Source organism: Netta rufina (genome assembly GCF_964035555.1).
Source record: "Netta rufina genome assembly, chromosome: 2".
NCBI lineage: Eukaryota > Metazoa > Chordata > Aves > Anseriformes > Anatidae > Netta > Netta rufina.
Window position 1 is genome coordinate 62,940,008 of NC_140124.1, and position 13,834 is coordinate 62,953,841.

The 13,834-nt window shown below is 40.7% G+C and overlaps 1 protein-coding gene across 2 annotated transcripts in view; it reads right to left on the minus strand.

The window, feature by feature from the left end:
• ELMO1 (engulfment and cell motility 1) overlaps positions 1 to 13,834 on the minus strand; it is a 332,530-nt gene that overhangs the window by 25,559 nt on the left and 293,137 nt on the right. For both annotated transcript variants that reach the window (XM_084306854.1, XM_084306855.1), the window contains exon 18: positions 3,121 to 3,284. In XM_084306854.1, coding sequence (XP_084162980.1) covers positions 3,121 to 3,284 — 164 coding nt within the window. The remainder of the gene's footprint in view (positions 1 to 3,120; positions 3,285 to 13,834) is intronic.

The window sequence follows — 13,834 nt, forward strand, 5'->3', positions numbered from 1 at the left end:
CCGGAGTATTCCTTCTTCTGTCCTCTAGAGTCCCATCTGCCCTTTACAAATCATAAGAAGAGAAGGATTTCTAACCAATCCAAAAATAAACAGGTAATCCCCTCCGAAGTACTTCAGTGTCTAAGACAGACTTTCCACAGGAGAAAGGAAGGTAGGAAAGAAGGGAAGCCTTTTGACTCTTTGCTGATGTGCCAGAGCTCTTTTTGCCTCTTTGCTGATCTGCATTGTATTTGTCTTCACAACAGAGAAGCTCAGAGGTAGTACTTTCTTCAGTTTTACAGTCCCCATGCTTGAGCACACAGAGGAACAAAGAGCTAAGGGAAGATCATAAATGCAAATATATTTTTGGAAAAATTTATTTATTCTCCTTCAGATGACATCAACTGAACAGTTTGTGCCTTGTGAAGAGAGAGAACAAACGAGGAAAGTCTAAGACTTTAAAAATTGCTGTTAGCTTCCTCCCGTGTTCCTGTGATGTAAGAATGACAAAAGTCAGTGGGCTGATATGACAGAAGGGTTGAGGGAACTACAGAGTAATATATGATCAGTAATTTTCTGATCTCACTGGTCTCAGCACTATAGGCAAAATCCTGCTATCAGTTACATGCTTTTAAAATAACAGACCTGTCTTCAAATCTGAAAACTATTGGATTATTTTTTTAATTATTCAGACGAAACTAGCTCTTCTTCAGTACTAGTTCAAACCAGCAAGTTTCCATATGGACAACAGAACTTTATCGAGTATTAAACCATCCCTATTTCCACATAATGTGTCAAGATCTCTGGTTCTCTACAGGCTAGGATTCCTTCCTAGACACCTTCTTCCACAGCCATTGCATATAAACCAGTGACATTTTATAGTTTTGTTGTACAGTGGTGGTTTGGTTGATCTGTAATGATCCCAAGCTCATGAATGCTTTCTGTGCTGTACGACTTCTTCCTTTCGCTCTGAAAAAACGAGCTCCATGTGAAACAATGATCGTATAAAAGAAACAATTACTTGTTGAAAAAAAATGTTGCTGCATTTACAGGGATCTAGAGCAGTACTTTCCAACTTACATTCAAGTCCAACTTAACTGAAACTTCCCTCATCCAGCAGCTTGAAAACTCAGAACATCAGTACTTCATACAAAGAACAACAAAAGAAAGACTTTTATCATGTTAAAGGCAGGAAAAAACATCATCTGACTGCCATACGCTCAAGCAGAATTAAACAAGGCCCACTGACTTTACATTCAGCTGTGCACAATCTCTTTTAGCATATCTGTAAGGCTTTAAAATATACAGCACAGCCACAATTGCTCTCTTCACTCACGGTCTCTTTTCCTACAATGGGACCATGATTCTGTACTTCTATAAGTCGTGTCATCTGTGCAATTTGAGAGAGTTCAGTACACGGAATCAAATCAAACGGGAAAATGAAAGAACCGTTTCTTTTCACTGTCAAGAATAAGTGATCATGGATGCAATCAAAATGCAAATGCATACAGCCAAATCTCTGCAAATGCAGTTGTGATTGCTTAAACACCTTATCGATTTAGTTAGCCTCTATAGCCTTTAGGCTTAGCCTTTGTCCAGAATCTGAAATGAGTCCTCTGGTAACATTTCATTTGCTTTTAACTATTTGAGTTAGCTGTTTCATTCATTCCATGATAGGGAAGGAAATTCTGCACTGTGGCAGTAACTAACCAGAGCAATACTGCAAATAAAGAGCTTGCAGAAGGCACTAGCAAGTTTAGTAGCTAGGCAATGCTGCATGAGAATATAAATAGCTGACCTGTATCATAGTTAAACAGTTGACTCATAGGGGAGGAAGCAAGGAAAACGAGAAGCTTTGGTGACAAGCTTAGCACTACTGAGTGGCTTGGAACCACTAAACATTGCAGGGGAATGGCAGGGGATTTCTGAGCAGTGTAATGATGCAAAACTGACTGGAACCATTTGTAACTGTTTAATTGATGCATTACTATGAGTGACATCAGTTCTAATTGGGCATTAGGTCCTATCTTCTAATACATTGAAAACATAAAAGAAGCATTCTCCCTTTGATCCACATTGGTATGATTAAAATTTAAGTGTGTAATTCCACTTAGTTTACGCTTCCGCTGTTGCCCGACTGCCCTTGGATGAATGTGTCCCTGGAGCTCGTACTTAGATATATCTATATCCTTTAGAAATAAATCAAAATGCGCATCTTGCATCTGAATTCTCAAATTCCCTAGTCCAAATCCTTCTGTACTGCTTTGCCTTGTAAAGGAGATTTGGAAAATCATGAGCCATTATACTTCAAACACAGTCAAGATTTCATGACATTTCAACTGATGCTTCTGGAATCCTCACTATTTCTCTGCTGATCTCAAAAGGTTCCTGCTATTCTCAGCACATCCTTTGTGCACTGCGGAGTCTGAACCTGTCCTGTGCCATTTGTTCAGCCATAAGCCTTGGTCCAAAGCCAAGTACAGCCTCCATTTTTGATATAACAGAACAAAGGATATTCTGAGCAGCAGGCAGGAGCTGTGGTGGCAATATTAGCATTTGATTCTTCGCAGTAAACAACAGAGAAATGAGAATCCCATTGTCTTTCTGCCAGAATTGATGTTATCATTTACAAATAAATAATGGCTTTTCATTAACACCAAAGATTATGCTATCAATAAAGACAGTAATATGTAACCCCACTCTTCTAGAGTCAGTCCTCTTGTTCTTAACATCTTGTCTGGCTCAGAGAAATGGCATCTACAATTTTTAAAGGCCCTTGGACAGAAGACAAAGTTTTAAAAAATACAAATGAAAAAAGTCATTCCTGACAACAATCTCATAAAAAGGCTCATAAACACAATCATACAAAGCCAGGAAATATCAGAGCATTGTTTTTTACAAGTAAGACAGGTGAGACCCTATAGGGATAAATCTGGTTTAACTGAACTCAAAGAAAAAGTTGGGAGTCCCAGCAGAAGAAAACATACACACATTGTGCAGATAGATGCTGCACTACTGCTTTTGAGCACAGCTCCCTGGACAGCTTTCTCACTTCAGTTTCCCCTGAAGAGCTGACAAACATCATTCACATTTGTTAATACTTCCATGCAAAAATAGGTTAGGAGAGAAGACAGTACTTACAGAATTGGACGAGACTGGAAATCTTCCTGGTTCATTCTTTCAGACTGGCGTATTTTCAGTATTTCTGTGTAACTGAGATTCTGAAGCTTGCTCTTGAACTGATCCAGTGAGCTAGGCTTGGTAGTGAGTGCTCTCATTATCTGTTCTTTCACTACCTGCATTACCTGTGGATGACAAAGAAGAGAAAAGAAAACCTGTGTTAACACCTTCTGTGTTTTTGTCTCAAATATTATTGTGTGTCGGACTAAGGTTTCCAGGTTGTATTGGGTTTATGGACATCTGTAGAGAAGTTCCCCTGCGGCCTGTGGAGAGGCCCCTGGTGGAGCAGGCTGTCCCCCTGCAGCCCATGGGTCCCACATGGAGCAGATCTCCACGCTGCAGCCCCCCCATGGGTGGAGGAGCCCCCGGTGGAGCAGGTGGATGTGGCCTGCAAGAGGCTGCGGCCCATGGAGAGCCCCCGCAGGAGCAGGCCCCAGGCCGGACCTGCAGCCCGTGGAGAGGAGCCCACACAGGAGCAGGGCGGCTGGGGAGAGCTGCCCACCCGTGGGGGACCCGTGCTGGAGCAGTTTGCTCCTGGGGGATGGATGGACCCCGTGGGATGGAGCCATGTGGGAGCAGTGCTTGAAGAGCTGCTGCCTGTGGGCAGCCCTCGCAGGCTCAGTTGGGGAAGAACGGCATCTCATGGGAGGGACCCCACGGGGAGCAGGGGCAGAGAGGGACCGTGAGGGAGAGGCAGAGAGGAAGCATCAGGGACTGTCTGCAGATCCCATTTCTTGTGCTGTTCGGGGGGAGGAGGTGGAAGAATTGAGATTGAAGTTGAGCCTGGGAAGAAGGAGGGGTGGAAGGAAGGTGGTTTTAGTTTTTTGTTTGGTTAGTTGGTTGTTTTTATTTTGGTTCTCACTGCCCTACTCTGTTATAATTGCCATAAATTAAATTAATCTTCCCCAAGTTGAGTTTGTTCTGACTGTGACTGCAATGGGTGAGCGATCTTTGTGTCCTTATCTTAGCCCATGAGCTGCTTCATTGTTTTTTCTCCTCCTTGTCTTGCTGAGGAGGGGGAGTGAGCGAGCAGCTTGGTTGGCACCTGGCGGCCAGCTGAGTCCAGCCCACCACCTAGGTACAGAAGATTAGTATTATCTGGTCTCAAGTCAATTTCTCAGTAGCATAACCAGAAAATTAGCCAACTTCTGGCAAGGCAACACAGCTTATAGCAAAAGCCCATCTGCTCTGTAACAAGAAAACTATTATTTTGGGGGACTGGTGGGGAAAGGGTCATTTATCACTTCACAGTCTCCTGACAGCTGAACTCTGATCACCAGTTACAGGACTGTAAATCCCATTCGGTCTGTGGCTCGTGTGCTCATGGCAGCAGTAGCCTGGCTCTCTTGGATTCTGAGCTGAGATGATAGCCCTGTCATGTCGGAGACAGGCACGCATACAACAATGTATTTGTAACAGCATAAAAAAGCTGTGAAGTCCTAAGTTGCTGAGAGCGCAGATGAACATCCTGATTTCTGCCAGCTTGACCCAGGTGATGTGTACCAGCCAGTAGATACTGCAGAGAGTTTTTTCAGGTCTTACAACTCTCCTACTGGGCCTTACAGGTGTTCTCCTGACTAAAGGGCAGTAGTGATAAGCCACAAACTGTGATCTGTTGTTTCCTTCATTACTGTCATGGTGAAAGGAGGGAGGGTCTGGCCATGTGACTGTCCTTGTGATCGTTATTACTTGCTATCCAAGCACTTCCAGTTCTCTCTCCCTGTTCTGCCTTGTGGCTAAGTTGCTTCAGTCCTCAGCAAGTTTATCATGAATCTCCATGGTCTCTCAGATGGAGAGAGATCTGTGTGTCCAGTTCTAGGCTCCCCAGCCCAAGAGAAAGACAGACATACTGGGGAGAGTCCAGCAAAGGGCCACCAAGATGATGAAGGAACTGGAGAATCTCTCCAATGTGGAAAGGCTGTGAGAGTTAGGACTGTTCAGCCCACAGAAGAGAAAATTCAGGAAGATCTCAGAGTGTATAAATATCTGATGGGAGGGTGCAAAGAGGAGGGAGACAGGCTCTTTTCAGTGGTGTCCAGTGAAAGGACAAGAAGGGAACACAAACTGAAACACAGGAGGTTCCTTCTGAACATCAGGAAACACTTTTTCACAGGCTGCCCAGAGAGGTTGTGGAGTCTCCCTCCTTGGAGCTACCCAAAAGCCATATAGTCCTGGGCATGCAGCTCTAGGTGGCCCTGCTTCAGCAGGGGGGTTGGACCAGCTGACCTCCAGAGGTCCCTTCCAACCTCAACCTTTTGGTAATCCTGTGAGAGCTCTACACTGCAGGCACATTACTATCATATACAGTGAAGGAAAGAGAAGTTGATTAGTCAGAAGAGAGAGAGAGAGAAATTTGCCAGGGATATTACAGGATTGTTTTTGAAGTAATGCCATAAACAATGCAAACCAAAAATGAGAATGAAGGATGTCTGGGCAACAGCCATCAATCTGCATAATAATTATTTTATCAGACAAAACTGCTGAGACACAGTTAACTAAGAGGAATTGCTTGGCTTTAGTTCAAATAATTACATATCAGAGATTACTGTCTCTCTCTCCAAATTCTGGATTCATTTCTTTGGTGCTGGTGCAAATCACACACCTTGAAACACTTATCCAATGCTGTGCTAAAGTTGGCTGAAAACACGGTGTCAGTTTCAGAAAGGCCTATTCTACCCAAATCCAAAATCTAGAAAGCAGTACAAAATGGCAACCACTACCATGGTATGAAAGCAGACATGACAGAAATTAACAGCTACACAGAGGCCAAGATCTTTTTCTTCTCCATTCATTTTCCTTTGTTCTTCCACCTTCATCGTGTATCTTAAAACAGAAGCTCAGGCCCTTAGAGGTTCCCTAATCATTCTGGAAACTTAACATATGAATATTCCATTGGTTCACATGTAGTCTTAATCTTGTAACTGTCATTGCCTTTGCTATGTTTTTTATTTTTTGCTTCCTGAGAAATAAATTATGTCCTAGATGTGATCTAAACACTCTTTTTAGCTGTGGCCACCAATTGAAAGTAAGCAATTAAAAAATGGAAGACAGTCTCCTTCCTTACTACAGGGGCAACATCCATTCCAGAGATCTACTTCAAGAAGAGAAAGATATTTCTCAAAAAGCTGTTGGCCCGACTGGAAAGCAAATGCCTTCACCACATTTCCATGCATCCTTGCAATTAAGATGCTACTTCAGTAAATCTTGGAAATCTGGCCCAGACAAAGCAGAGATCCTCTCCGTCTACTCTTACAAATCTAGTAGGTACATTGCTGTGTGTTTGAGCAAGTCTAAAACTTGGTTTGACGGTAAAAAAACAACTTTGAGTTCTATACTCTTCAGCTATGCACTGTGCCTTTTATAATAGAGAAATATCTGTTTTCAGATGGTGGCCATGCACAGCCAAACCCTTCTGAATAGCTCCTTAGCCTGTGAGAACCTGCTACTTCCCCATCTGAAATATAAACTCCTCTTGACTGCCACCTGATTGCTTAGAGGTAGTAATGCCTCCTTGACTACATTACAGTGCACTCACCAGATCATAGCAATCTAAGTAATAAACATGCTGTCACACCTCAGAAACTACAAACAGCAAGGCCAAGCAAACATAACACCTGAATGTTGACGAATTGCTACCCCATCCAATGAGATTCGTGACATTCTCCTAGTGGTATCACTGGGTCTTGTTTTAATAACCAAAGGGCTTAGGAAACACAACAAAAGAAACAACCTTAAAGGAATAGTGGAGAATACTTAAGCAGACAACCTTAGCAATAAGCTGGATGTTTAAAATTATCTTCTCTCCTGCTCTTTCTGCCTTCTTGGCAATGACTACTAATTGCTGCTAATTAATTGTAATTTATATTTCATATAGTTATACATTATTAATTGCAATTAATTACTATTATTAGCAACCATACTGGTACTATGAAGGGAAAAGAGGGGAGAGACTGGAAACCAAGCTTTCCTATTGAGAACACAGTACCTCCTAATACTAACGTCTAAGCTTCCAGCGAACTGTGCTTAACTTTTCACTGTCGTAGAGAGTATGACATTCAACTGCTGGCTTCACTTCCACTTTCTCAGGCCTGCTGAGAAGTTGCACCAGACAAGTTTACTACACATGGTTTTATACTCAGGCTGCAGTCATCAATTCTGTACTATCATAAAAAAAAAAAAAAAAAAAAAAAGAGTGCAGAAATTCAGACATTTAATTCAGACACTTACATCCCACTGCTCATGGGATCAAACTCTCTGTCTGCTAGAAAGCAACAAATTATTGCCATTTCAAACAAATAGGCAGAGTATAACTGCTAAACTAAGCATACTACACTGCTGTGCTAACTACTACCACCATACTGCCCTGGTTTTTCAGCACTAAACCAGAGCTGCGAGCAAACATAGTCCTGTAATCAGGGCTACGGGTGCTCTCAGTTATGCTTAGCTGCAAAATCTTGTACAGACCCTTGTCTCCTTTCTGTGGTACTCTGTGTTGTGGTTAACATGCAAACAATGCAAATTCCTCTTCTTCACTATGATCTGGAAAGTTATTCTCAGGGTATCATCAAAGAGCTACTTGGTTTATTGGCTGCCCTTCTCCCCAGACAGACGGAAGGAAGCGTATGCCCCAGGCCCAGCGTATAAGGGGGTGATCAATTGCCTTGTAATGTTTATAGCCAACAATATTTAACTAGCTGGCCAAAATGGCAAAGCTCTTGGTTGCAGTGAGTCTCCTGAGTATTTGGGAACCACTGCCAAGATCCTCTAATCTGTCTGAATAATTTCTAAAGCTGAGTTGCCAGCCCTTGATTACTGCTGTATGAAAGACAGCATCAACCCTTCCTCCGTGTGTATCTGAAGTTACAATGAAATTAAAGGTATGCTCTACTCAGTGTAATTACACATAAACACTGTAGACAGTTCATTTAATTACATTACACTTTGCTTCTCTTACTGAGAGATGAGGGTTTCAGAGGGCACGTTTGCTTTCATTCATGTCCTTTTTATCTGATGACCTTTTGTGTGGTATGAGAATCCCAAGCTCTGCATTATGACTAAGACAGGTAAATTCACTGAAGACAGTAAGAGAAAGACAGTAGAGGGAAAAAACAACAACAACAACAAACAAACAACAACAAAAAACTTCTCTTTCATTTCTCTGGCTGATATCACCATAACATTGAACTATGCATTTTTTTTTGTTAAACTGTTTTTGTCTAGCTTTGTATTTTGCTTATTTGACCTAATCTGTCATATCACATTCTGATTATTTTGCCTCTCCAGCACTTCCTCCTCTTTTGTTCTTTCTTCTCACTCTGTCTCTTGCCACAAGGACTTTTATCTATGCAAATAAAGCTCATGCCTTTAAGGATTGTGGAGAAGTCTGAACACTTAGGCTGTACAATGAGGAAACAAAATAAAAAGTGAGAAGGCACCAATGTAAAGAAGAGGAAGTTGTCAGAGCCTGACACCCAACTATACTGCAACCTTTTCACTGACTACATTTCAGCAACTTGTCTGCAACTATAAGCAGCACAAAATGGCCACCTCTCTATTCTGCTATACCATGACATACCATACCAGTGCAAAAGCTTGTCCTTAGCATGACCTGAGAAGACTGGCTGCCATCTAAGACATCCTACCACTACCTGCAAAGCTTCTGGAAATTTAAGTCTGAGCTTTCCACTCAGCAGAAATCCTCTTTCTACAAACTTGCAGCACCAATCTTCTCAGAAATCACCCCCAGAACATCCCAGAAAGCTGCAGATTCACAACAATCCACCTGCAGAACAAGAGGTAGAAGATGAACGCTTCTTATAACTTCCCCACAACATCACTGCTTCTTTTGAATTAGCATGCCTTTTCACATGTAATGCCCCTCTCACAGGTCATTCAAGAAAGATGCAAAGACTGTCACAGAAGCACTGTGTTGCACTTTTACTGTCTTGGGGCATGTGTTACACTGATTGCTGCTTGGTAGTGTACTCAGGTATGTGTGTCTGTTGGTATGTTCTGCTAAATGATTGCCATTAATCTGACAATCTACCTTCCTTCTGCATGGTCAAGACTCAGATTTAAGTCACGAGTCCAACAATGATCTACTGGGTTTGGTGCTTTCGTAATTTGGCTCAGAATAAGCAAGTTCTGCAAAGTGTGATTCCTGTCTCTTTGCAGCGTATGATAAAAGACAACTCACTGGACAGTGCTATATCCAGAGACACCCCCCTTCTGCAACCAGACTGGAAGAATCTGAGATGTGAGACATTTTAAGGCTGTATTCATTGGCTTTTACATGTGACCACTTAAAAAAAAAATCAACAAGACAACAACCAGAAAATCAGTGGGACGACCTGTCTTTGCAATTCATACCTTGCTTCCTTCCTATCTAAACATTCCTGAAAAGAAACAGCTCCATTTGTACAATGTAAAAAAAGGAAGAAGAAAATATGATACGGTTATTGAGATCCAGCTCGATCATTTTAGTCACAAAGGGATTTCCTTCAGTTAAATCAACAGTGCAGGCAAAAAATAAGGTTGTAGAATGAAATGGCCAAATCATTCTTAATGAACAGTGCTTACTGACAAAGGAGGCCATAAAGAAAATCTAATTATGAAGGGAAAGGAAATGACTTCAGTTTACAAGCAACCTGTCAACCACTTTAATGAAAACTTTACATATTTAAAGTGTGCTCCATGTAATTCAAGACAATTTTTTAGGCTATTCCAACAGAAGAATTGTCTTAACTAGATCAATGGTTATATTTCCAGACTACTCAGAAGAGTAATCCTGAGAGACTTCAAGGTCCTTGTAAGAAAAATTAATGCTATTCTTTGTTTTCCTGTCTCCACATATTGCAATCTGTGACTTCACTACACTAGTACATTGGTCACAGCCTGCAGCAAGCTTTCACTCCGCATTATTTTAGTATATTAATCCAAACATGCCATCCTACACAAGTAAATTTAAGCTCAGTGTTGGTACAATCTAAACATTGATAAGAGACACCAAAATCACAGATCATTTGTTCTATTACAGTCTGCATACTTTGGAATTATAAAAAACTAACAAAACAAACAAACAATCCTGAACCTAAAGCAACAACAATAACAAAAAACAGTTTTCAATCTTCTTAACTATTGCAGCATACAAGGACAGTAGCTGGAGCAAATGATAAAGAGGCAACTCTAAGCCAGCTGCATGTATACAATGACAGGAATAATTAAGTTGATCCATTTTCAGGCAGTGGGATGAGGAAGTGGCTGTCAGAAGATTTAGCAGGTATAAGCTCTGATACATTTTTATCTCTTCATTTTCTGCAGAATTTAAAATCCACTGTGAAAAAACAAATTGTTGGGGTTTTGGCTTTCCTTTCTTTCCTTTCGTTTGTGAGTATACTTTTCTAGTATGAACCAAGACATTTTTCTGTCTACAGGAAAGAAACTTGAAACAATGCAATGGTTTTGATCAAGCTGAGAAGCCTGTTTCCATGTGGTATCACTATCATTATTAAGTTCAGCAATGACCATCATTTTACAGGAAAACCTAGTATGAACAAATGAGCATACCCAGCAGATGTGATAATGGAGCTGAGAGGTAGGAGATGTGATAGCTGTTCTACACAATTTGTTTAAAATGCTTATAGCAGGTACTTGGAAGCTCAGTGCTGTAGTAATAGATTTCTTCAATGTGAAACCTTGTTCATTGCCTCAGAAATCAAAAAATACCTCTCTTCTGATGAGGAAGAGTAAAAAGAATGTGGAGGAGCCTGACCTGGATCCTGAGGTCCAACCCAGATCTTCCTTCCTCAGTGATGAAGGAAGAAAGGCTGAAGCAAAGCCAACACATTTCAGAGTGGTTTTGATTTTTCCAGCTTTTTCTATTCCCTTGACTAATTAATAAGAGATGTGGGAGACCAGGCTGATACCACACAGTTTCTGGGAACTGATAGGCTGAGACTGTCATTAATCAAAGACTACACAAGAGGGGATAGGGGATTCATTACATTCCTCCAGGGGCTCCAGGCTTGTAAGAAGGGAAGAACAACAGCCTCAGGGTCACAAGAACAAGACTGGTGAGCACTCTGAAACATGGTGAGAAATGGGGGCTGAGAACAAGGCAAGGAAGAGGGCAGAGAAGAGATTGAATATAAAGGAGCTGATGTAAAAATGTTCATTCCCTTGGGGGGAAAAAAAAAAAAAAAAAAAAGGCTAATTCTGTTATTGGATGTGACCATTTTGTAAAGTTGCACAGCTTCAGTGACAATGGGCCACTAATTGCTGCATCCCCAGGATACCCCTCCTCTGCAAGAAGAGCCTGTGGTCACAGCTTCACTTGCCACTTTCCGAAGTAGCTCCCAGAATTCTGTTAGTTGCACCGATCATTTTTCCCTTGGATATCTACATCCTGATAGGGAAGCACTAGGTATCTGGGAGGCCTCCAGTTATTTTTCAATATTAAAACTGATTTGCTCAATTAAAGACAAGAACAAAGGAAGAGGCTTTGGCTGGGAGCAAAAAACAGCTTGAATTTGATTGGGGAAAAAGACAAAACCCTACCAAAGAAATTCCACTGAAGGGTAATATAAGGCTAGAGGAATGAACAAGAAAATACTTTTAACAATGACTGTTAACAGACAGAAGTAGACAAAGGAAACAGAAAGGCAGCTAGTAGGAAAGATGCTATAAACAAGGAAAAGTGACCAGACCAGAAACAGGGGTTCTAGCAGGGAGTATTAGCATGTGGAGAAAAGCATTTGGGTGATGATTTGCAACAAAATAAATGAAAGGATGGAACAGTTTGAAGAAGAAAAATGAGAGGGAGAGACTGTGGCTCTGATAGATGTTGCATTTCAGTAGAAAATGAAGACTGAAGGTAAAAGATGAGTTAAAAGGAAATGGGAGAAGAGCAAAAGATGAAGGAAATGATACACTTATTATAATGTCATGGCTCAGAAAGCAGTTCTCTGAAGGAAAACCTTCCTTAAGGACTGGCCTGAGGAAGCTGTGGGCAAAACTGATAGTAATAGAAAGGGAAGGGAACAGTGGTCCTTTACATAGTTGAAATGCAAGTGGATTTAGAATCGTCATCAAAGAGTACATAAACACAGTCCATAAAGTATTCAAACCTTTTGGTAAACGACAATGTAGAAGCTGTCCACTGGCTTCTTGCAGGGTAGAAACCATATCCTAACCTCATGGCTGAGGGTTCAGTCCAAAACAGACCCAACGATGCTTACCTAAACATGCAAGTCGAATACTAAATATTTGGGTTCTATTAAGCTGAAACAGGATTGACTGATAGATAGGAGATGTCCTCCCTACACTTAATATTTGCAGAATACTATTTGCATCAGAAATAAGGAACATGTTTATTTCCTTTTTGTGCTTCACACCCTAAAGTAAGCAAAGGAAGAAATGAATGAGTGCTGTGTGACAAAGCTTTTCCACCCCAGTAAAATGATGTGCAAAGTTAATATGACAGTTTTTGTAAACTTACTTGTCAGTTAATTAAAGTCTTAGGTCAACTAATATTACATTATTTCCCCCAATGTCTGACAACCTCCTTTGGCAAAATGAAACATGCACAAAATCATTGGTGGGTGGCATTTAATCCAGCGCTTTTTACAGACAAAATGCACTGATCTCCTCAAACAAAATGTTAAGCGAGGGGAGGGGGAAAAATTAGGAGATATTTGTATTCTTAGTCAGATATCAATGTAACAATTAACATGTCAAATAACATGCTTGTGAATTCTAAAGGCAAGTAATATGAATTACCCATGATTAGGAACATACACATGAGTATTTTTTCCCTTACAATACATGATTAAATTAAAGGACTTACACCAAGTGAAAATTAATATACTTGCAAACAGCTCATTCTACAGAAGGAAAGTAAGGATAAAATTCAAATAGGTAGTTTTTCCCCATAGGAAAGTGTTTTAAAACAAATACCAACAACAAACACCAAAAGAACCACCACCACCAACAAAAAAAACAACCTGAAGTTTTGGGTATTGATGATGAATAAAAAAAAGACTAAGTGGACTGAAACACAGGAAAAGCTGGGGAGAGAATTTTTTAAAAAGGGATCAGAAGAAGCTAGAAACATTGCTCAGTACATCTGATAAACATGAAAAATTCAGAACAACATGGGTGCAATAGCTCAGGTAGAATATTGACTTCAATATTAGCCTGTTGGTGAGCTGGATTGTCCCTAATCGTCTGGGCGAATCGGAGACGCACCAGCTAGCACAAAGCACCAGGCAATATAGTATATTCCCATATATGCTTTTCAGAGAAAAGGAAATTTGCCTATGAAAAATGTTAATCTTGACTAAACTCGTTATGCAAAAGCACTGTAGTTTTGACCAGCTTTGCAAACACTTCTGTGGTTCTTCAGCAAGTCTAAAAGTTGGCCCACCACTCAAACTGTAAGCACCCAAGTAAGGAATTTCAAAGTACTATCTCATTTTTATCTGTTATTCACATGAACAAAGGAAAAGAAATTGATAGGTAGAAGTCAGAAGCTTCAGCTTTTGTTGTTCTAGGCTTTAGTTAAATGGCATTCACCACTTCAATGATACCTTTTTTGACTTTTCTTTTTTTAAGGGCAAAGCTTTAAAAGTTTCTGCTGAATAAAACCTATTAGAAGGACTGAAAATGTGTTTTGCGC